The 23,707-nt window shown below is 37.1% G+C and overlaps 2 protein-coding genes across 3 annotated transcripts; both read right to left on the reverse strand.

Moving 5' to 3' along the window:
- Nucleotides 1-2,513: 2,513 nt before the first annotated feature.
- mreg (melanoregulin) lies at nucleotides 2,514-9,362 on the reverse strand. 2 transcript variants are annotated; one of them, XM_038284482.1, is made up of 7 exons: nucleotides 9,201-9,362; nucleotides 8,952-9,015; nucleotides 8,762-8,856; nucleotides 8,470-8,632; nucleotides 5,466-5,556; nucleotides 5,227-5,390; nucleotides 2,514-3,383 (listed from the first exon to the last, which is right to left on the reverse strand). In XM_038284482.1, exons 3-7 carry the CDS (start codon nucleotides 8,854-8,856, stop codon nucleotides 3,177-3,179), a joined length of 720 nt encoding a protein of 239 aa, XP_038140410.1. In that variant the 5' UTR covers nucleotides 8,952-9,015; nucleotides 9,201-9,362; the 3' UTR covers nucleotides 2,514-3,176. The 2 variants fall into 2 exon arrangements, with proteins under 2 accessions (XP_038140410.1, XP_038140420.1); XM_038284492.1 differs by having other exon boundaries at nucleotides 8,931-9,015.
- Nucleotides 9,363-10,816: 1,454 nt separating this feature from the next.
- stard3 (StAR-related lipid transfer (START) domain containing 3) lies at nucleotides 10,817-21,158 on the reverse strand. Its single transcript, XM_038284504.1, has 15 exons — nucleotides 21,031-21,158; nucleotides 18,959-19,198; nucleotides 18,796-18,873; nucleotides 18,564-18,641; nucleotides 18,410-18,463; nucleotides 17,967-18,084; nucleotides 17,784-17,885; nucleotides 17,618-17,673; nucleotides 17,441-17,533; nucleotides 15,420-15,482; nucleotides 15,149-15,244; nucleotides 14,982-15,061; nucleotides 14,788-14,892; nucleotides 14,555-14,648; nucleotides 10,817-12,434 (listed from the first exon to the last, which is right to left on the reverse strand). Exons 2-15 carry the CDS (start codon nucleotides 19,169-19,171, stop codon nucleotides 12,303-12,305), a joined length of 1,362 nt encoding a protein of 453 aa, XP_038140432.1. The 5' UTR covers nucleotides 19,172-19,198; nucleotides 21,031-21,158; the 3' UTR covers nucleotides 10,817-12,302.
- Nucleotides 21,159-23,707: the final 2,549 nt, after the last annotated feature.

Consider the following 23,707-nt stretch of genomic DNA (forward strand, 5'->3'; position numbering starts at 1 on the left):
ATTAAAGGTGTACCCTTTGTTCTTGAGGTGCAATTCCACAGCTGAATTTTGAGCAGCAACCTTCTCATGCCATCTTAGCCCCTTTGCCTTCTTGAGTTTAAAGGCTTAAACTGATGCTCACCTTCACTTTCTTTGTTTTGAAGAAGCAGTTTATCACTTTTTTCATTGAGAAAGTAGGATCTGAATCACATGACCTTAACCCACAATTCTTTTTGGTGTTGAATGCTTTCGTGTCAATATTGGCATCATAAGAAGTGAATATTTGAGTACTTTGTAAATATTGTATATTTTAGATATATCAAAATGTATGAAACAATTTTTTTTCCCATAACTTTGTTCTGCACACTCCAGAGCTTCTATGGATCTTTTTTTTTATTTTTTATATATAAATCCTTTTGATGAAAAAGTTGTAGCTATGACCTTTTAGCTGAGGGAACATTTCGATATAAATTTTTTCCGATTAAATTTTTAGTTCTTATTTAATGTACTTTGTAACAGTTGTCATCTTTTACTTTAACTGTGAAATTAAATGCCAATGCTAGATTAAATGCTATTTACAACACTGAATTACTGATTATACAAACATTTGCAAGCATAACTATTTACTTTACATTTGAATTGTTTATCTGGAGAACTTTGAGACCGATAAGCTTGGGAGTCAACTTAAAGAGGAAAAGCTAAAAATGCCAAAGGATTAGGGGAAAGATAGTCTGTTAATTTGTGCTTTTTATTTTTGTGACTAGCCACAAGCTTAATCTGCAGGAGTTAAGATGGCCTTTGCCGCCGTTGTATGAGTCATCCTATGTTAATGAAACAAGTGGCACGGTGTTGCTGTAAAGGTGAGCAAAAAATAAAGTCTGTCACAGCCATCAACCCCCTCCTCCCCAAACATCATCGCCCCTGCAGCCACAGCAGTCTGGGCTCAGCGAGGGAGAACTTTGTGTTGTGTAACAACGCTGCCACAGCTTTGGCGAAGTGACATTTAAATGAGCCGTCACCGACAAAGAGACAGAAAGTGGGAGTGAGGAACAGCTTCTGGCCCTGGAAAAATATTGTGAGAAATGCATTTAATTTAGTTTTGACCAAGGATCGAGTTTGGGAAGACAGGAAGCATCCTGCAACACTGGATACCCTGACACAAAGTGCTGGCCCACTGGAGAGATAGCTCTGTGGAAAGTTACCCTCTAATTCCTGAACACAATATCTCTAACTCAGCTCTATCAGTGTTCAAACATGTGCTTTCACTGGAGTGTCTCCCTTATGTAACAACAACAAGCAGCTGATCACCAAAAACACAGTCGTCACCATGCAGATTGTGACCCGGTCGGGCCCCAGCGGGATGGTCACACATCAAACAGGCTGTACTGGATCAGGACAGAACAGAACTGCCCAACAGAAGAGAACTGCTGGGGTAACTTTAGGCTATAAGCAACCCAGCTTCAAATAAAAGTTCATTTTAAAATAGTTAATCAATTGTTATTTTCTCCACACTGCAATAAAAAAAATCATTGTTCTTTATTGGGATTTTCTTTGAATTGTCACATTGTATTTTTTATTTTTTTTTTACCTGAATGGGCAGTGCTCTATGGGGCATTTAAAACTTTAGGTACTCCTTTATAACTTGACAATTAAATGAAATTCCATTTCGCTGATCTGTCAGCTGTGATCCTTGGTCTTATTGACAATGTCTGTTTACCATAGATCTGCATCAAACCTCTGGGCTAAGATTAAACACCGAGGGACTCTGTTTACCTCTAAAGGCAAATAATTAAGTTAAAAGGGGCTGAACAAGGGTTTTAGAATCTGCACCACATTGAGTTGGTCTAACCCAGGGGTTGTAGATGAGGTGAAGGCGGGCACTAAGGGCCCTCTAGGACCACATGGGGTGCCCACAGCATCTTCTTAAAAGATATCAACTCACCAATGGAGTAAGTTTGAAATGGTATTTTATGCTGCAGCTTTAATTTATCATTTAAAGAGAATTTGAGGGTATAGTGGAGGATTTTCGTGAATGTTCGAAAGACCCACCCTCTCCACTTAAAAGAGAAAGGCACATGCACAACCCTGTGCCTGATCCTGAGAGGGAACGCCTTTTAAACACATGCAAGGGCGTGCACAAGCCCATTTCTCCTCATGCACGCTCTGTTTAAAAGTTGCTGTTTGGATCGCCCATAAAGGCTTATTTTCCAAAACAAGATTTGCAATTTTTCCACTATGTCAGACTCACCACGGTTAAGTGAAAATGGGGACGAGCACCTAGGACGGCCTTACGGAAACATATCACCAGAATGATTGACAAATAATTCTAGCCCGTCCTATGACTCAGTCTTAAGAAGGTTGGTGACCACTAATCTAACCTATAAAATCCCAATTAAATGTTTTTGGTTTAAGGTTTTAAAATTAGAAAATGTGGCGTGTAAACATTTTGGCTAAGTACTTTGTCGCTCGGCACAATTAACTTCATTATTGATGACTGAAGTCTATAGTGACATCAACATGTGACTGCACAAACAAAAGGCTTTAGGCAGAGACTTTTATTTCATCATAAACAAGCAAAGACTTGCTCAACTGATTCAACTTTTTAAACATTTCACTTAGCATGCCTGAAGAAAAAAAAAACGGCTCCGACATACATCCCCTAGAGTCCTCAGTAAAACACAGAACCAATTAAAAAGCTCAACAAACAATACGCTAGCGTTTTCTATATCCAAGTTAATCTGAAATCAAATGTAAGCTTTGGACAACTGTTGATCAGATAACAACAAAAGTATATCTGATAAATAATGTGACATTACATAGCTAGGCTATTTAGTCAGTGTTGTACAAATCATGTGGTTGACTTAAAGTGCTGATAATCACGGGACACCAGATAAAGGGGCTTATCTGTAAAAATCTTAGCTATCCTAAAGGTCCACAGCAAATGAACAATAAAGAAGATTTAAAGTAATTGGTTGGGAGAAGAACAATCTGACAGTAAACCGTAAGACTTCCAGGTCAATTTGGAAGAAAGAAAAATAGAAATTATTTAACTGCTTAGGGTATGTGTATGTGTGTGTTTGTGTGTGAAAACTTCAGCTGAGGCCTCAGACACCTGCAGGCATTTAAGATTGATGAGTACTGCCCCCTGGCTACCATCTGTCATCACTACAAGCCTGCAGATTTTGTTGGATCAGTTTTTAATCATCGTTCTCACTCTCATCCTCATCTTCTTCTTCATCATCATCATCATTGCCACGTGCCTTCATGGCTTCCACCCTGGCCAGCAGTAGGGGCAGGTTTATGGCCAGGCCGGGTGTCTCCTCATCAGAGTCCTCCTTTGGAGGGTAGAACCGCTTTGCCTTGGCCAAGAAATCTTCAGCTATGTCAAGGTACAGCAGGCGATCCTGCAGTTATGAAGACAGTGAAAGGTTATCCCCTTATTTTAGTGATCTATACCTCAAAGTTAACATTGGTTATCTTCTAGTATGTTATCATGATACATGCATAGTTGAGGAAATAGGAAGTAATCTTATCTGCAATATAAAGCACTTGATGGCTGGTTTAGAATAAATACGTATAACATGGATTCTACCAATCTTAAAACATCTCCGCTCTTAAAGACTACACTGTATACAGTGTATGCAAAAGGTATTTTAGAAGCCTTTGCTTTCATTTGTGGTAGTTAAAGAGAAGCTGCCGGATATTGACGTTGGAAAAAGAGGCTGGAGGTGTTGCGACCTTCATGTGTTAAACACAAAGCAGGAAACAATAATGCAGTTCTAATTAATTGCCCGACAGTTTAACCCTTAAAATTTGTTGGGGTTTTTTTTGCAAAATTTTAATGAGCAGAGACCTTTTTTTTTTTTCTTCCATTCTCAGTTTCACAAAGGAGAATCACAGCTTCCTATCTCCATTTCCTGTAAAAAATAGCATCAAGCTGCTGCAAAATAAACTCCCAAAACAAACATAACAGGAGTTATAGTATATATCAAATAGAGTATACATAAACTAACAAAATAGTTTTCAGATCGAAGCTCTTTTAAGATGGTAGAACCGTACTTTGAGCTCGGCCAGTCAGAAAGGAGCCGTTAGCCCTAGCCTACTGTACTACTATTAGCTAATCTGGATTTATATGAAAAGAATTAAGCTATTTTAAATTTAAGCAATTAACTTTTTATACCTATATAATATATATATATAATAATGCATACATAAACAATCAGACCCCTCTTGAACAGACAGATAGTAAAATCTTTAGTGCTATATTTTCAGTGTTGATGATTTTAAGTTAGTATATGTTGATTTTAGAGTTGTTTTAACAGTGGCATTAAAAAAGCTCAGAAAGTGTTATGAATCAAGCAATTCAGATTTTAACCCATGGGACTGAGCTATGGTCACTCCGGATGGACATAAACACAACGCATTGATGTGCAAACCTTCTCCCCTCACATTAGTTTAAAATTGTATGTTTATACATCATTAAGCTAAATACTGAGCCAAAGCAACAAATATATAAATCCCATAAAAATACTGTGTAATCGACATAGGTTTTGCTTTCCATGCACATGTGATGACTGGGTATCTAAGGGATACTCGCTGTTCTTGAGTCTAGTTTGATGTTTATTTTGGATGCAAAATTCTATGAGTTACTGTATATTTTCTGCATTTTGTTTTGTGGTTTATTGTTTGATTTTTCTCTCCTCTCTCCCCCCTTGTTTCTGCCTCTATATTTTCTCTCCCGCCTTAATTCTTATCCCTCTCCCTTTTTCACCTTACTTTCCATCTATGTGTCCGTTGCACAGAAATTGGTTCTCCAAATCCTTATCAATAAAGTTTCAGACATTATACATTTACCAGGCCCTTTACTGGCAAAAAAGAAAATTTCTCTTGTAATCTGCAGTTTGACAGCTTTGGCCTTGCCTTCCCTGCAGGTCAGATGGCCTTGGGATGCCAAATGTGTGTTTTAGAGGCAAAAATATTTATTTATTTAATGTGTCATAAAATAACACAATATATACTAGAAAATCAACACTTAACAGTGAAAGGAAATGACTCAATTTTGAATTAAAAGTGCACTTAATTTGTGTCATGGCACAATACCATTATATTATACATCTGAAGGACTTTAGATATACTACTTTTCAAAGTGTAATTTTAATCCATTATATAAACTTAGACAATGAGTTGAATTAACCCTCCTGATTTAGTTGTGCATAAATGAAAGTCCAGCTTTTTGCCTTCCCTTACCAGGATGAAGAGATATCTTTCCGGTGGTGGCTCCTTGCTACTGAAGATTGAGGTCTCAGTGTGCAACGAGTGCAGCATGGCGCGTGCTGCAGGGGCGTTACGCATACGGTCAGCTGAGGCACCAGCAGATACTGTCAGCAGTGAGTCTGCTTCAGCCATGAAACCTGGAGCAATGATATGAAGAGCCTTAACAAAAGCAGCTTTGTTCCGCTGATTGTGTGTATGTGTTCGAGTTGTACCGAGGTTTTCCAGGATAGTTTGCCATTTGTCTCTGACTTCTCTGCGTGTATCTCTCATGGCTTCAATGTCCACACTCAGACGACGATAGCCCTTCAGAAAGAAGGAAAAACATTGTTTTTATCCACTTAGTCAAAAACAATATATAAAGTACTGTAAAAACATTTTGCCACTGTACAGATTTTGTCTTTTTATTTTTCTGTCACAGGAATATTTTCAGATTATGAAGCAAATGTTGATCACAGGAGCTGCATAGTGACATGGCTTGTAGTACTGTTGCTTTGCAGTAAGAAGGTTCCAGGTTCAATTCCCTCCCCCGTCTTCCTTTATGGAGTTTGCATGTTCTCCCCCTGCATGGGTTGTTTCTCTCTGGGTGCTCCAGCCTCCTCCCACAGTCCAAAAATCTGACTGTTAGGTTAATTGACATCTCTAAATTGTCCTTAGTTGTGAGTGAGTGTGTGTGCATGGTTGTCTGCCCTGCAACAGATTGGCTTCCTGTCCAGGGTGTAGCCATGCACTGATGGAGATAGGCACCGCCCCCCCTGATGGATGGATGGATGGATGTTAATGTCACGTTAAGACAATCTGAGTAATTTAAAAACGATTTTCAAGTGATATATCAAGTATTTTTTATGTAGCTGAAAACAAATGTTGCTGTTTCCCAGTCTTTTAAGTTGTGTAGGCCACTTTTTAAATCATACTGAACAAATAAAATGTGGCTTTGGGTTATTTTTCTTCTGCGTAATTCAAGTAATGGACTGGACATTTACTTATAGAGTTATCTACCACAGAACAGGACTCACACAGATCCCGAAGTAACCAATCAGCTCCAGACCATCATCCTGCCACTACCGTGCCTGCCAGTAAGGATGAGGCTTACTTTATAGTATGTTTAACACTTTTAAAAATATTGTTTTTTTTTTTTTTTTGCTTTCTGAGTTTCATCTACAGGTGCTGGTCATAAAATTAGAATATCATGAAAAAGTAGATTGATTTCAGTAATTCCATTTAAAAAGTGAAACTTGTATATTATATTCATACATAACATACAAACTCATATATTTCAGATGTTTATTTTGTTTAATTTTGATGATTACAAATGACAACAAATGAAAATCTCAAATTCATCATATCAGAAAATTAGAATATTACTGAAGACCAATAAAAACAAAGGATTTATAGAAATGTTGGCCAACTGAAAAGTATGAACATGAAAAGTATGAGCATGTACAGCACTCAGTATTTAGTTGGGCCTCCTTTGGCCTGTATTACTGCAGCAATGCGGCGTGGCATGGAGTCGATCAGTCTGTGGCACTGCTCAGGTGTTATGATAGCCCAGGTTGCTCTAATAGTGGCTTTTAGCTCTTCTGAATTGTTGGGTCTGGTGTATTGCATCTTCTTCTTCACAATACCCCATAGATTTTCTATGGGGTTAAGGTCAGGAGAGTTTGCTGGCCAATTAAGAACAGGGATACCATGGTCCTTCAACCAGGTACTGGTAGCTTTGGCACTGTGTGCAGGTGCCAAGTCCTGTTGGAAAATGAAATCTGCATCTCCAAAAAGTTGGTCAGCTGCAGGAAGCATGAAGTGCTCTAAAACTTCCTGGTATGTGGCTGCGTTGACCCTGGACCTCAGAAAACACAATGGACCAACACCAGCAGATGACATGGCACCCCAAACCATCACTGACTGTGGAAACTTTACACTGGACTTCAAGCAACGTGGATGAAGTGCCTCTCTTCTTTTCCTCCAGACTCTGGGACCTTGATTTCCAAAGGAAATGCAAAATTTACTTTCATCAGAGAACATGACTTTGGACCACTCACCAGCAGTCCAGTCCTGTTTCTCTTTAGCCCAGGCAAGACGCTTCTGACGCTGTCTGTGGTTCAAGAGTGGCTTGACACAAGGAATGCGACAGCAGAAACCCATGTCTTTCATACGTCTGTGTGTGGTGGTTCTTGAAGCACTCACTCCAGCTGCAGTCCACTCTTTGTGAATCTCCCCCACATTTTTGAATGGGTTTTGTTTCACAATCCTCTCCAGGGTGCGGTTATCTCTCTTGCTTGTACACTTTTTTCGACCACATCTTTTCCTTCCCTTCGCCTCTCTATTAATGTGCTTGGACACTGAGCTCTGTGAACAGCCAGCCTCTTTAGCGATGACCTTTTGTGTCTTGCCCTCCTTGTGCAAGGTGTCGATGGTCGTCTTTTGGACAACTGTCAAGTCAGCAGTCTTCCCCATGATTGTGTAGCCTATAGAACTAGACTGAAAGACCATTTAAAGGCTTTTGCAGGTGGTTTGAGTTAATTAGCTGATTAGAGTGTGGCACCAGGGGCCATCAATTTTGAACCTTTTCACAATATTCTAATTTTCTGATATGATGAAATTGAGATTTTCATTTGTTGTCATTTGTAATCATCAAAATTAAACAAAATAAACATCTGAAATATATGAGTTTGTATGTAATGTATGAATATAATATACAAGTTTCACTTTTTAAATGGAATTACTGAAATCAATCAACTTTTTCATGATATTCTAATTTTATGACCAGCACCTGTATCCACAACTTAATGCTATTTTCTGTCAGCAGTGAGTCAGGCCTTGGAACGTTGTTATAGCTAAAATAGTAGCACATAACTGAGGCATGTGAGGCCTGCAGGGCTTTTTGGAAGCTGTTCTTTTTTTGTTTGTTTTTCTTTAGGGGTGGATGATTATTTGAAAAGGGCATTGTTTACCTTTTTGATAGTTTGTATAGATTATTTCTTTTAGTGAGGAAATTATAATTTCAGAAGTGTTCTCTATATTTACTCAGGTCATCATTCTCTGACATGAAATTGTGTTTGATGATCTTCTCAATTCAAGTATGAAAAAAAAAATGCAGAAACAGCAGAGATCTGTAAGCAGGAAAACATGTTTACAGCACTGTATGTTATTTTACTTATAAAACATGATATATTGCATAAAAAAGTCTGTTGTTTTTCTTTTTTCTCGTCCTCTACATACTGTTGATCCGATGCGGGTCTTATTCCTGGCCTGAAGCAGGGTGTAAAGCGTCCGGTCATCATCTCTCTCCGAGTGGCTGGGATCTCCAGGTTCACTCCACAGGTTTGTCTCCTCATCTCGTCGCTTCTGGACTTCCCGCGTGAAATAATCCAGCGGATCTGGACTGATGTTGTGGATACACAACACAACTCATTCACTGAATTTAGGAAACATTTTATGGTTTCTTTTAGTTACTCAGTTGGTTAAGATCTGCAGTGGTAGAGAGTAATCATTCTTTTTTTCACCATCTTACGTTACAAGAGGTTGCTTTTCCTCATCATCCTCATCCTCCTCAGCACAGCAGCAGCAGCAGAACTGCATACAGAACCTTTTAAAAGCAGCACCCATCTAAAAGGGAGAGAGAGTCATCTGGTAGCAGGTCTGCACAACGTCACAAAGTGCAGATTGAAGTTTTATTTGACCTTTGCTGAAAGATGTTGAACCTTGTTTGCTTCTTGAAGCAATTTCTATTTGCACTTCTGCAGCTCAGTGTCGCCCGCGGATGCTCTGAAGAGATTTTGTGTTACTAAGATAATCTTGTTCACTAATAATATCTCAAAACAAAAGGCTCAGCTTAGTGCAAAACCCAGAAGCTATGACAATAATGTGGTCCAATTTAGTGAAGCCTACAAAACTGAGTTGTCTTTTAGATGTAAGACAGACAAAACAAATAAGAGATTGAAAATAATCACCCCAATTTTCAGCCTCCCATTTTCCAAAATCTGGTAACGGCTCCACACTGAATCAGACGTCTGCCTGGAAGAGCTCAGGGAGATGGCATCCCGATGACTGGTGCTTCTTCTCAGCCTCACATAAAAGACAATATGAGTACCAAAGAGGCTTTTGCTCTCATCGATAAGAAAAAAATTCACACACCCATAACCTCAGAAGACAGTCACAGCACAATCATGTGAGCAGCTTCGTGTCCTGTCCTGTGAATTATGCTTTGGCCTGAGGACAACACAGTTTCTCCACAGCAGTTAGACTAATTGCACAAGTATTATAACATCTATACCGGTGCTGTGGATTCAAGGTTTATCTTGTAATGCAGCTCTGTAGAGTGTAAATAAATTAGTTATAAATGGTAGCTTATCATTGCCTTAATTTCTTTCTTTTTTTTTTACCAAAAGCACTTTGAGCTGAGGAAGAGCATCAGATGCAACATGTTAACAGTCATATTAACGCATTAATTCAAAGTGAGGCTGTAGTGATGCTTTTTTTCAGTAAATATACTGAATGTACTGAAAGATTGGGGGCAGAAATGCAAAGAGTTTATAAGAGATCTTTGAGTATGAAGTATTTCTGTTTTGTTATTTTGGACTAAACTAGTACAATTCTATTCTAAAAAGATATTTTAAAAAAATCTCTCCAAACCATAAAGCATCACTTATCAATTTTGCAATTGGGGGTTATATCAGCTAAAAGACTTTTCTTCAAACTGCTGCATTATTATTATTAAGATGGCTTCAAAGTCAACTTAAGAAAATTCCGATCTATAAATCCCAGCAGGATTGTTTTGTATCTCCAGCTGTAACTGGACAGGAAACAGGTATACACCGAACAGGTTAGCAGCACATCATTAAGTTACTTAAATGTAAAACAAAAAACTCAAAGTTCTTAGTCTGATTTTGTCCAAAATCTAAAACCAGAGAAAAAAATGTAAATGTTTATAACACCTGAATCAGTGAAAAATAAGGTTAATCAATGACTTCACCTTTGCAATGAGGTGGAGGGAAATGCAAAGAACAGTTAACATACAAGTGGAGTCTAACGGAGAGTTTGTGATCAGCTCCAGAAAACACGCAAGGTTATCTGAAAATATAAGTTACGTCAAAATTGAGCTTTTAGTTAACACCAACATAATATGGCCTGGTTCAAAACAAGAGCAATGAATCAGTAGAAAAGAACAATCTGCCCACTGTAGAAACCAACCTATGGTGCTGTGGGGCTGGTATTATGTTTAGAGGGTAGGGCATCATGATATTTTTTGATGTAAAAATGAGATAAATCTAAATATTAAACCTCTATAGAGAGATCAACAAGGAGTAAAACAGCAAATATGAAAAAATAGTTAAATATAAAAGAGCTTTCTTTAGAAATGAGAGGAAAAAAAAAATCAAAACCGTATCTTGAAAAAGAACTGATTGTTTACAGTCTGAAGTTTGTCAAATAAGGTCACAGGGTGCAGGACATCTCTTGTTTGTTGCTAAAAGTAAAAACAGGATTTCACAAGACTCACTTCTCTACAAACCAGAATAAATTTAAATTACTGTTTAATAAAGAAAAACAAAATGAAACAACCACAAGATAGGTTCTCCCTGTTTTATTAGATGTAAGACACTTTTTAAAATTCAGTAAAAACAATTGGTCCGTAGTGATGGCTTTGAATATACATGTTTGATACTAAAATTAATTACAAATTGTTCTGAAAATAATGAAGTAAACATAAGCAGTCCAAGCAGCTTCTCGTGCTCTTAATATACGTCACTGGAGCAGAGAAGAAACAGCCCGATATGAACATAAAGCAACAATAAGTCCGGTATTTATTATTACTGCAATAAAGGCACAACTGTTGACGTTCTCTTCACTTGAAAGTCCAACTGTCTGTAGCTTTAAAATCTAAATAACGTTTTTTTCGGTTAATTTAATTACCCAAACATGTTGGACTTCGTGCATTATTTTGTTCCTACACTGATGACAATTTCCAAAAACATCCAAGTAAAACTCCTCACAGTCAAATATACAAAAATATTCCTTTAGGAGGAATAATTTCAGTCATTTTTAAAACAAAACCACAATCTTTGCCCACATTTCAGGACAGATTTAACCTTGAACCATCATTGTTTTTAAAGGATCAGAGTAGCACCAGTATGCAGACCACGTTTAAGCTGGAGGGGATAATGTTTGAAGCTGTGTTTGGTTTACTATGCAAAAAATAAAAGCAGAATATTTGTTCTAACCCTATTTTATGGGCATGAGGGAAGGATAGTAGGGAAATCAATTTTACACTACAGTTATCTTTAATTCAAGTAATTACTTCAGCTCATTTTTTTTCATCCCAAAAAAGGCAATATCAGGTGATTGGCACATGAGAGCTGTAATAAGAGGACAGACTGATCTATTTTTAACATCTGCACAACCATCAGTTTGATCTGAGTTCAGTTTTAAGGGTTCAGACTAGAAACCACACAAAAAAAACATCATACAACAGATTCTTACACGGTGGGAAAAGACTGAGTCTAGTCCCAGATGTACATTGGTTATGTCTCCCTCTAGCAGTGAGCAGGAAGTAGCGCATCCCCTTCATCAAAATCACAGTATTCTTTAAAAAGTTTGGTGAGAATATGTTGTGTTAGGTAGGAAGATGGAAAGAGAAAACAAAGAAGGTGCAGAAGAAAAAAGCAGAAGAATTTCTGCCAGATTAGGCTCAGCTGCTTCTGTTCTGTCAACCGTTTTTTTTTTTCATATCAACTCCATCCTCATGAAGGTCTTCCTTGTCAGTAAAAAGCATTGCAACACAACTTTCAACAAGTCTAATTTCCTAGTGAATCTGAGCAACAGTTATAGGTCCAACATAAAGAGGAGAAAAGTCAGGATTATCATCTGTTCTGTCCGAATCACTGTCAGGTCTGAAACATGATCTCCTGTGCTCAGAGATCAAGTCTTTATGTATAGCAGTTTGTCTCCCATCCCTTCAGCTCAGAGGCTACACAGGTTTCTCCTCACAGGCTACCAATGGGGTTCCAGATGAAGAAAACAGTAGTTCTGTTTTCCAGGTTGCCTTACTTTAGGCTTCAGATGTGATGATGGTGATGATGGTGGTGGTGGGAGGCTCGCAGGTCAGTAATCCGTTGCCGTAAATGGGACATAAACTCAAACATGGTGGCAGCAAGGCTCTGGTGGATGAGGTAGCGGGGCAGACGGCCCTAAAACAAACAACAGCTGAATATTAGATGCATGGTGATACATATTTATGTGGATAGAGCATCTGCCATCATTCTACCTAATAGTAAGTTTACAACAAACACGCTTTGGGTGTCAAAAATCCTTAAACATCGATATTTGGGTGGTGGGTCAAACCATTGTCAAGTTGTTTTGACGCTCTGTTCTGTAGCTACAAGCTATAGAGCAGCTGGCTTTAATTACTTTGATGAGTTGGAAAAGAGTTTCAACACTTTTTAAGTGGGAAAGAACACCTCAAAACATTATCTGTGGAGTCAGTTCATCAGAATTATGATCTACTAAAATACGCAGTTCTTGTTTGGAGCGTCAGACCTCCAGCAAACCGCTGGCCGGCAGCGCTGGAAATCTCTGCTGAAAGCTCTGTACGCGGCCAGCCACTGCTTGTTTTTGTGGTAAAAACTGCAAGTACTAGAATATAAGATCGAAAGTTTTTAACATTTTTAGTTAATTTGGGTATTTAAAAACCATTTCACCATAAATCACGAAAAAAAATTTAGTGCAGCAATAATGATTAGAGCTCCTTCTCTGTTCCCTCCAAATAAACCATTCTTCTGGCTTTTTTTTACCTTTGGAGTTAAACTCTTTGATATTAGTTTTATTTTTCATATGTAAAATGTCTGCTGAAACAATAAAAGCTTTCATGTAGTGTCTATTTAAAGATTTTCTGATTGGTTGACACTCCAGCGTGGCAAAAGTTAAATTTTCCGAACTCAAGCTTCCCATGCTCGGACACCAGAATGCTCGGAATCACCACTCCTGATGCTCTGAATCGCCGCTCATCCTTTCCACGCCTCATTTACATTGAATTTTCATGTAAATCAGACGCTTTGATGCCCACAATGTGTTCGTTGTGAACGCATCAGACTGACAGACTGTCTATTATTGCTATTATCAATATTATAATCAGGGTTCCTACAGCTTAAGGCAAGTTAAATTCAAGACTTTTTAAGACTTTTAAATGCCACCTGAAATAAAAATTTAAGACCAAATTCACAAGAAACACAAGAAAAACCTGCTTGCGACAACTTAACCCAAAGGTTTATTATAACATAAACCACTGCACTAATGTTTCAAATTTTGAAAAGCTTCCCATACAGGAAGAAAGCTAAAAAACACACAAATGACAGATATATTTGAACAATTATTTAACTGAATTCACAAACTTTGTTTTAGCAGGGAACAAAACAAATCAGTTTTAAAGCCACATCATACCCAGTGCTAAGTCTTTTTTGCAGCCATTTTTCTTTGTATCGTTTTCTTAGTATGTTTGATTTGGTGATAAGTGGAAGCGTTGCAGAGACAAGGGTGGAACAAAACCCAGAAATACCGGCTGTTTCTCAGTAACTCGATTTTGACGCTTTGTGTTTCGTGCTTCGCATGTGCGACTCCGCTGCCTTAATTCTCATCGTTCCGAGCTTGAATGACTTCCTGCACAAAATCCACTGAGCCCCATGTATGTCCCCTGGTTTTAGCCATGGAGAAAACTCTTGGCTGGATAGTCAATTTTAGTTACATTTAAACTTGCTCATATTTTCCATACAAAAACTAAATGGTGCATCTCCCAAATATCCCGGCCGCAACAACGCTTTTATTGGTTCCACTATCGGGACGGAACCAATAATGGCGAGCCGTTATTTTTTAATAAAAAATAAAAAAAAATTGTCAATTTTAACGTTTTATTTAGATTACAAAAATAAATCGCAATAAAAATAATCCCATTTATGTTTTAAAAATTAAGACCTATGAAAGACTGATTTAAGACATTTTAATACCAATTAAGGCCTTGGTTTTATTTTGAAGAATTCAATGCCTTTTAAGACTTTTTAAGGACCTGCGGGAACACTGATAATGCTTTAAAAACAGTGACCAATTAAGGTTATTTTCCTTTGAACAAACTTTTATTCAAGTTTGAATGTTTTTCTCTATAGACACAATATTTGACCCCAATTTAGCTCCATAACCATGAAATGGTTTTATTTATAAAAGCAGCCAAAGTGGAAAACATCAATGGGGTGGAAGGGAGAGATATCTTTGTCATAAAAAATTAATAAAAACAACCAATTGCAGTGTTTATTTGCTTCACCTTTAAATCTGTGTTTAGGACCCAGATGAATGTGCAGACTGACGGGTTGCTGCTGGACTTCAGCACCACAAATCCTCCAGGGCCATTTTCTCCCCTTAAATATAAGATTTAAACAAAGTTAAAATTAAGTTTAAAAAAAAAAAAAAAAAAAAAAAAATCACAAAAAGAATAAAATGATTCTCTGATTTACTGAAGTATTGACACTAAATCTACAAGAAAAAAAAGTGACTGACCTGACATAGCGACCACATGGGGGTTTGGCATCGTGGTTCGTTGCCATGCCAGCAGACATGTAACAGTCTCGTTTGCGTTCGACTCGACGAACATTAACGAAGTCCCTAAAAGAAACACCTTCAAGTTAATTTACTTCAACTATTGGTAAAAGAAAAAAAGGAAGACAATAAATGAAGCCAGATCTTTGATCTACCTGGCAGACACGACTCCTCCCGCTGCACCAGCAGAAACGTCGTATGTCACCAGAGTGTTGTCGTCAACCCTCTGGAGGATCTGAGGCAAAAGGTATGGAAAAGTATTAAGCTTTATTTCTGAAAACAAAACCTGGAGGATGTTTGATCAGCTAAAGAGTCATTTCACCTGGCAGACAGAAACAGTTTTATTCCACTGAACCATTTTTTCTGGTTGGAGAATCACCTCCTGATAGACAAACTCTGCAGGGCACTGCATCAAGCCCTGAACAAATGAAAACAAGGCAGACAATCTGAGAAGTCCTAAAGACGAGGCGCAATGCAGAGAAAAACAAATTGTATAAATACATATATATTGCATCATGAATTAAAATGGGATTTTTTTATGTCAAAGGAGCATGATACAACTTCCATAAAGCTAAGTTTCATATTTACTGTACCTTGAGAATAAAAGTTTTTCCGTGGTAGGGAATCTCCAGAGTGTAGACAGAATCTCCCATGTCCTGTCAAAAAACAATGTCCAGTCAGTAAAAAAAAAAAAAAAATTATCATTTGTTTTCAAAAAATGTCTTATGTTAAAGTTAGGGTTGTCACGATACTAAACTTTTCAACTCGATACCGATACTAAGGAAAATATTCGATACTCGATACCATTTTCGATACCACAAGGATAAAATTTCAACAAAAATATTTTGATTAATAATTAAAATACAATAAATAAATAAATACAATAAACAATAAGAACAACATTTTGAGGTTGTTTGCTGTGCACAGTATTTAGCAAGCTTGATAAAAAACCTACAAAACTAAAATAAAGTTTTCCTTACTTGGCTATTCTTTGCACACATAACAATGACACTAGCCAAACTGGTTAACAAAAATAATTCTCAGCAGCTGCAACTGTTACAAAAAAAGTCTGAAACTGAAAAGTGCACAGAATTATTCAATCACAGTGTTCAGAAAGTGCATTTTCCTCTATTCTGCACTTTAGATGAATGACTGTTTAGGTGCGACTGTTACTCGATACTTTTGAAAATGACTATTGTATCCGGATACAACATTTCAGTATCGATACTTTTTTGAGTATCGATACTTTTGACAACCCTAGTTAAAGTTACGGTAGATATAATATTTCCCTATTTGTCTTCTTCTTCTTCTTCTTCTTTTTTAATTGTGTTCGCCATTAGTTTATTTGGCTTTCTTCTAAATCAAATGTAAAACATCCACCTAGTTCTGGTAAATAGAAAATTTACAGATTTTGAAACAACTCAACACTGAAGTTGGCTTATGATTTAGCAGAGTGATAAGTAAGTTAAGTCGTAACCTCAGTGGTATCTAGTTACAGTAAATTACGGCAAGTTCTGCATTAAAATCTTCAAGATATCGATACAAGCGTCTGGATTGGTTTATCTTGCATTAAAAACAGACATCAGCACAGTTTATGAAATGTTAAAATAAAGTTTGAAACAAACGGTTTAAGAGATGAAATAACAATATGACAGTCATGACAAATCAGAGAGAAAAGATAGTCTAAATATAAATTATTATAAAAATAGTTCTATTTCTATAGCAGAAGTTGTGATAATTTTGATAATTGTTTTCAGGATTAGAATATGTAAAAATGTAATACTTTATATATGAGGGATATATATACATTCATTGTATTTATGATAAAATTAAGGTTTTAAAAAGTGCAATTGCCAAATTGTAGAGGAATAAAAGTTTTTGTCCTGTTAAATTTTATGTAAGACAGAAACTTTTTCATTACAGCCCTTTAGGTGGTAACAATACATTTGTGTTGGTTTGCCACTTCATAGCTTGTGTGCGGAACGATGCATGGGAGCTAGAGGCAAGAACTTTTCCACGTAACAGTATAGTCCCTCAACAATGAACTCTCGACAACAGAGCATCAAGGTCCTGAAAACAACAATGTCCTGAAGCCAAACGTATAAGATATAAAATTTTAAAAATCTGGTAAATAAATGAAATTATGGAAGCTCATCGGTAGAATTCTCTTATGACAACAACAATTCAACATTTTTATAAATAAATAAAAAAATAAAACAGCAAATTAATATTAAATGAAATATAACCGAGTATCAGGATCTTGTGCAACAATCAAGCCATGTCACCAACAATTGAACTTAATCACTGACAGAATAGCTGAGAGACGGGAAGTAAGTTTCTGTTTCATTTTCAAAAAGCTACCAAACTGGTTTGATCAAGCTTTACTACTGTACTAGATACCCATCATGCATGAGGTGACTAAAAACCTCTCATGACTTATCTGGATATTGTCAATTTTTTATGGTTTAAAAAAATAATAAATGGAAAAAAAAATCAGACCAGTTTGCAAATTAAACCTTTAAATTTTTTTATAGGACAACAGCTTCTAAGGAACCTTGCACAGCCTTAATTGCTGATTGAAAACCTAAGTGTAGAACTGAATGGATGAGCTTACATTGTTTTTTTCAAATTTCCAGTTTTCCTCCTGGGTGAGGATCTGCTCCACCACAGACATGGCCTCTCGACCCTGTCTGACGTACTCCTTCTCCTGCAGCCAGATGCAGACATGGAGGCGTTAAATAAAAGACGACGCTCAATAAACCAAACAGCTAACAGCGGCTGATGCCGAAACCTGAAAAGTGACGGCTCTGCGCCCGAGACCCTCCTCATCCAAATCCTCGTCGGAGCCTGCGGGCAAAAGGTCGGCATGAAAAACACATCCCTTGCAGCACTTATATATATAATAAGTAAACAAGCATACGGCTGAATATGAAAGGTAAACATATTCAGACACTTACCTGCGACAGATTCAGGTGGAGAGTAGAACTGTCCTTCTGAAATAGGACGGGGATAGATCATAGGAGCTCTTTCACAGGCTGCGTTCACTGCTGCTGCATAAGCTGAGGTCAGAACAGGAAATCAGTTAAAGGAAAATTAATACTTCTGCAGAGGCTTGCAGACATGTGGGATTTTTTTCTCACCTCGCTCTTCTTCGGCTTCCTGAGTGAGAACCTTAAAGTCAAGAAACCAGGTCTCTAACCACGCCACCACGAACGAGGCGATGGCTAAAACGTAGCCAAAGCCATTCTTTGATAGGAGCTGTGCATAAACGGAAAGAAAGGGAGAGGTATATGGTTACTTTTATCATGCACTTATAGGGTGGTTCCTATCCATGTAACTCAGGATAAGAGGATTATAATGCTTCATAAATGTATTTGGGAAAAGGGCTTGGTTATCTAATGAGATTTTAGATTATGTTTAACCGATGCATCCTGCTGTAACAAGCTAACTATGTGAACATAGACGGTTGATTTTTTTCTCTTTTATTGCAGAAAAGCAGAAGTGAAAAAGCTGAAGAGGTTTAAGCTAATGAACTCGTGCTGCATATAACCAGAAGAAAGGGCTGCATTAGGAAGGCACTCACTTCTGATAAGATGACCTTCACTACAAGGAAGACGCTGGTCACAAGAGTTGAAACCTGCAGGGAAAGAATCAAGCTCTTATTCCCGTCCAGCATAGAGAGGATTGCGATTTTGCTTTAAATACATTTACTCTTCACTGCGTCTCAGCCTACTTACTGCGACAACCCACCAGTGTTTCAGCTTAAACGCTGCATAGCCAATTTGTAGACAGAGGAAGCGAAACAAGGCAAGAACCTGATGAGAACAAGAATAGAAGGGTAACCACACCATGTCACCAAGTGCTAAACCCTTCAGACATTTTCTCTATAGTACATTCTAATTCTTGCACACAAACATACACACAAAAAGTCCAGATCACAACATAAAACTAATCCCATTTGGCACTTACAGCTATGTCAAAGAAGGAAGACTTGAAGTTATATCTGACAACCTGATCTTCTAGATTATCCAAAATAGAACCAGTGACCTTAAGAACAGCAAGGGAGAGTCAGAATGGTTAGTGAGGATTTATAGTAAAAGAGCTTCAAGTTTGGTAATAAAAGAATATTCACATTTAGCTCTATAATCCAAAGAAGCACGATGAAAAGGAGGTCAAACGTCACAAAGAGACAGAAGGTGCGCCGGACATCAGAGACAGCTTTACGCTCGGCAGGTGGAACCAGGAGGTACGGGGAAGGGAGGGTCAGTGACGTGGAGTAGGAGGCATTCAGAGAGGCAATGGCAGGCAGGCTGCCCCCCATCTCCTCGTACTGTCCCCCCTGCATGGCTGCTGCCTGATTGGAAATCCTCCCCTGCAGCAAATGGAAAAAAGAAAAGTTGAAGTCTCTCTCCTCATCCCATTTCCCAAACAGCATATCAACAGTGTCAGGTTTAGATACCAGGAGCTCCTGAATGCAACATTAACAGCAGCCATTTTAACGCAGCAGAATATAAGCAACAGAAGGCACCAGAGTTGACCAGTTTTACTTTTCAATAAATAAAAGTTAGTGTAAATTAAGTAAATGCTGAAAGATAATCTGATTCAAAATTATTCCAACACTTTTTTTCAGGACAACTGATAGAGTGAGGCTCAAGATGATTTATTTCACTTGTTTATGATTTACCTTTTTGGTTCTGCATTAAAACGACATAATACTGTAAAAATATTAGCTTTTAAGTGTTCATAAAAATGTCCAAAAATGGAGGTATCTCTTATTATTTATCCTATAACCAATAATCAAAGAAAATATGCCAAGCATCTTCTAACCCTCCCCTGATATTTCTGACATTTCATCTTCTGCTCTGTTAAGCCTTAAACGCTGAGTCATATTCATATATACAGTTGGGCCACCTTAAAACAAGTTTGCAGAAAGTTATTAATTAAATTAAAAGGTTGTTTCAAATTGTAATCTGGCAGGAGCTCAAAAGACCCCATTATATTGAGGCTAAATGTAAATACCAATAAAGTAAACTCAAAATAAAGAATCTCCTCAAGTTGCTAAATTCTGTCAGACAGACGATGAGTATTTCACAAATATCACAATTGGCAGTAAATAAATAATTATTTTTCATGCCAGTTAGAAAACCAGGACACACGCTTTTACAAGTCTATTCCGATAACTTTCAAATAAGAAGTTAATGGTTTAAATATTCATTTAGAAACCACCTGATCATGGTTCCCACATGTTTGTCCTTTATATTCACATTCAATGACTTCCTCTTCTGCAGCTTTTTTTTTTTTTGGTAAATGTCAGCCAAAGTAGGAATCTGCCATTAAAAGGATACCTGCACATTATTGGAATAATATTAAGATTAAAAGATTTGATGATTTCAATAAGGGGGAGAAAAAAAAGACAGACTACTGAGAAAATCTTTTTTGTTTGAGTTAAAAAGGGGCCAGTTTTAACTTTAATGTATTACTTTGATCTCCAATTAGCATCAGAAAATGAGTGAACTGGAGACCTACATTTGGACAGCAAGTTTTTCAGGGCGTAGATAAGCTTGTGGTTTCAAAACTAAGGGGACAGGATGTTATTGAGCTGAACCATATTTTTTTAGAAGCAGTGATTCAGTGACAGCAGGTTAAGGAGTATAGTTTCAATATAACAGCTTGTTTGTCAGACCGATGGAATGACATTCAGGGCTGAACGCCTTCCTTTTCTGCAACTGTTTATCTGAAACTTTTTCCAAACACCATTAGATCTAGGATTGAAAATTAATCCTTAAACTACAGCAAACATTGCTTACGTCTCAAGAAAATCGTGTTATTTTGGTGCGAAATCCCATGACTGGAGGTCATTACTTGAAAGCTAAAAACAAACAACCGTAACTGTTAGCAAGGTGGTAACCAGTGCAAACAATAAAACGGTAAATAGCAATGATATCTGGTTAGAACGCGAATAATTTAATTAAAATACACTAAAATGAATGCATTTAACAAATTAAAAGGCATTATGGCTAACTATTTCCTCTGTTAGCTTAACTGAGCTTTTTTTGAAGTTTGACTAGGTAACCATTTCAAATATAAAACTCTAATAATAAATATCCAGCAGGATTCTCTGACAAATACAAATATAATAGACATGGTTGACTCAGATATACCCCTTGAAAAGATTCGTAATATAATTTAAAGTAATAAACTCACTTGATTTAGCCCAACATCATCGGCTAGCGAGTCTTCCGGGGACCTTCCAAAGATGAAATGTTGTGCCAAGATAGATCGCTACATTGCGCTCAAGAATGGGTGGTCACGTGACAAATATCGACCCGATTTATGGGACGGATTTCCGGTCCTCGCTGCGCTCGATCATAGGTTTGAATTTCATTTCTGCTACTTTTTGTCCATAGACATACAGTGACATTTACTTAAGCATATTAAGTTACGTTTACACAATTGTTTCATGTTAGCAGCGTAGGACATAAAACAACTGTGTTAAAGTAACTAAATATGATTAAGTAAATGCCAAAAACGGTTGCATTATTTTTTTTTCAGTGTACACATAAAAAAAAAAAAAACTTAATTTAAACAATGTAAGTTCAAACAAGTAAAGCAATAGCAACATTACAAATCTGTGGAAGGCATAGTAGAGGCAGATTTTAAAAATGGAAGTACAAAGCATTATTGATAAGGGAAGAAAAAAAAGGAATGGCTGATAATACTGAAATAATTATTAACATGGCAACAAGGGGATTCATGTTAGGATTGGGGAACATCGGTGGGCAAACCCATCAGTATTTCAGTCAGGTATTCGTATCATTCGATACATTTAAGAGATTTCAAATATAATTTGAATTTAGATAAAAATACTTTAAAGATTGGGGATGATCTCAACACTCTGTTTATGAATAAAGAATTTTGCTAAACACAAAATTAGATTACAACGGAGTTCTATTGTTTTGTTTTTCAATAATATTCCAAAAGTTAAGTTAAATAGATTCAGGAAGTGCAATTTTTGATTTGATGCATGTTTCAATGCAATTCCAAAATGTTTTGGTTTGATTGCATTCATAGAAGACATGGCCAGTTGTTTCTATCACTTTCACAGAATGAGTATTGATTGTCATCAATATTAAAACGAATTCTTAGTAGTTCTTTTGAGGGGTACATTGCATTTAAAACTTTTATGTGTGCTTCTTTAGCCTTTGGTTGTATGGGGAGTTCTAGATAACGAGTTCTCACTGTTTCAATTGATTTTTTTCATATTTGCAAAGAATGGTATTTTAATTTATTTTCCCAGGGAACAAAGTTTTGTTTAGACAGTTCCTAATTACATGGTCATTGAATTTTTGGTCAGTGATTGATTTTCCATTAATACATTAATTGGGTAGTTCTGGGGTCATTGGATAATATGTTATTATATTTTTAATCTGATTAATAAATTGTTTTGGTAAGGCATTAAGTAGTCTTGTAAATTCAGCTTTTGGAGGGGAAATTTTTATATTTTGCACAAAATTGTTCATAATTTAACATGCAACCATTAGTATCCATTAAATGTATAATAGATACAAATATTTTTCTCCATCCACTCTTTGTAAAATAAGTATTTATTGCGGTGTAATATGAATCTATGATTCCATTATAGACATATATACATATAAGAGTAGATCCAGCATAGACCGCTTTCACCTATGGGCACTGACGAGATTTGGTGGCGCCATCTTAGGGCGGTCAGCAGCTCTGCTAAGTGTAATGAGGTGAGCAGGCACGGATTCAGTTTTAATAAACTTTAACTCGCTAATAATTTAAATTATTTTAGACAGACAGACAGACAGACAGACAGACAGACAGACAGACAGACAGACAGACAGACAGACAGACAGACAGACAGACAGACAGACAGACAGACAGACAGACAGACAGATAGATAGATAGATAGATAGATAGATAGATAGATAGATAGATAGATAGATAGATAGATAGATAGATAGATAGATAGACCTGCTCAAACCAGCAGGTTAGGGTAGCAGATCGACCTCCCAAAGATGGCGCCCATACTTTCTGCGCCGTGACACTCAGTGAGGGATCTACTCTTATATGTACACTGAGGGAAATAAGTATTTGAACACCCTGCTATTTTGCAAGTTCTGAAATTGTCATCGTAGGTGCATGTCCACTAAAAAAAAAAAAAAACTCACAATGTAAGATTTTTATTATTTTATTATTTGAATTTATTATTGCTATTTATTTGTATGGTGCAGCTGCAAATAAGTATTTAAACACCTGAGATAATATTTGGTACAGTAGCCTTTGTTTACAATTAAAGAGGCCAGCCAGCCTCTACACACTGTCTTCACTACACTACTAAGAGGAGCCTGAACAGTGGAGATGGCTACGCCCCAAATGTAGGACCAATAAACTATTGAACTCCTTTGTTCCTCAAGCCATCAAGCTGTACAACTCCTCACTTGGGAGAAGGAGGAGGCGATAGGAAGAGGAATAAGGGTCAGCACTCCCCTCCTTGGACATCATATGCAAAACATTACCTATTGTCACTCATGCAATATTCTTCTTTGCAATAACAAATGCCAACTACTGTGTAGTATGTGTAATTTTTTACTTATTTATAAGGACAGTAAATCTCTGCAGTACAAGTGCAATAATCCAAGTCAACTACTGAATAGTCTATATAATTTGTACTTATTTATACAAACAGGCTACTGCGGGTACTATTTCATGAAGATGCCAGTTAGGGACCTGTGAGGTGTCTGTTTCTCAAACTAGAGACTCTAATGTATTTATCTTCTTGCTCAGTTGTGCAACTCGGCCTCCCACTTCTTTTTCTACTCTGGTTAGAGCCTGTTTGTGCTGTCCTCTGAAGGGA

Source organism: Cyprinodon tularosa, unplaced genomic scaffold, assembly GCF_016077235.1.
Source record: "Cyprinodon tularosa strain WSP-4 unplaced genomic scaffold, ASM1607723v1 ctg105, whole genome shotgun sequence".
Classification (NCBI taxonomy): domain Eukaryota; kingdom Metazoa; phylum Chordata; class Actinopteri; order Cyprinodontiformes; family Cyprinodontidae; genus Cyprinodon; species Cyprinodon tularosa.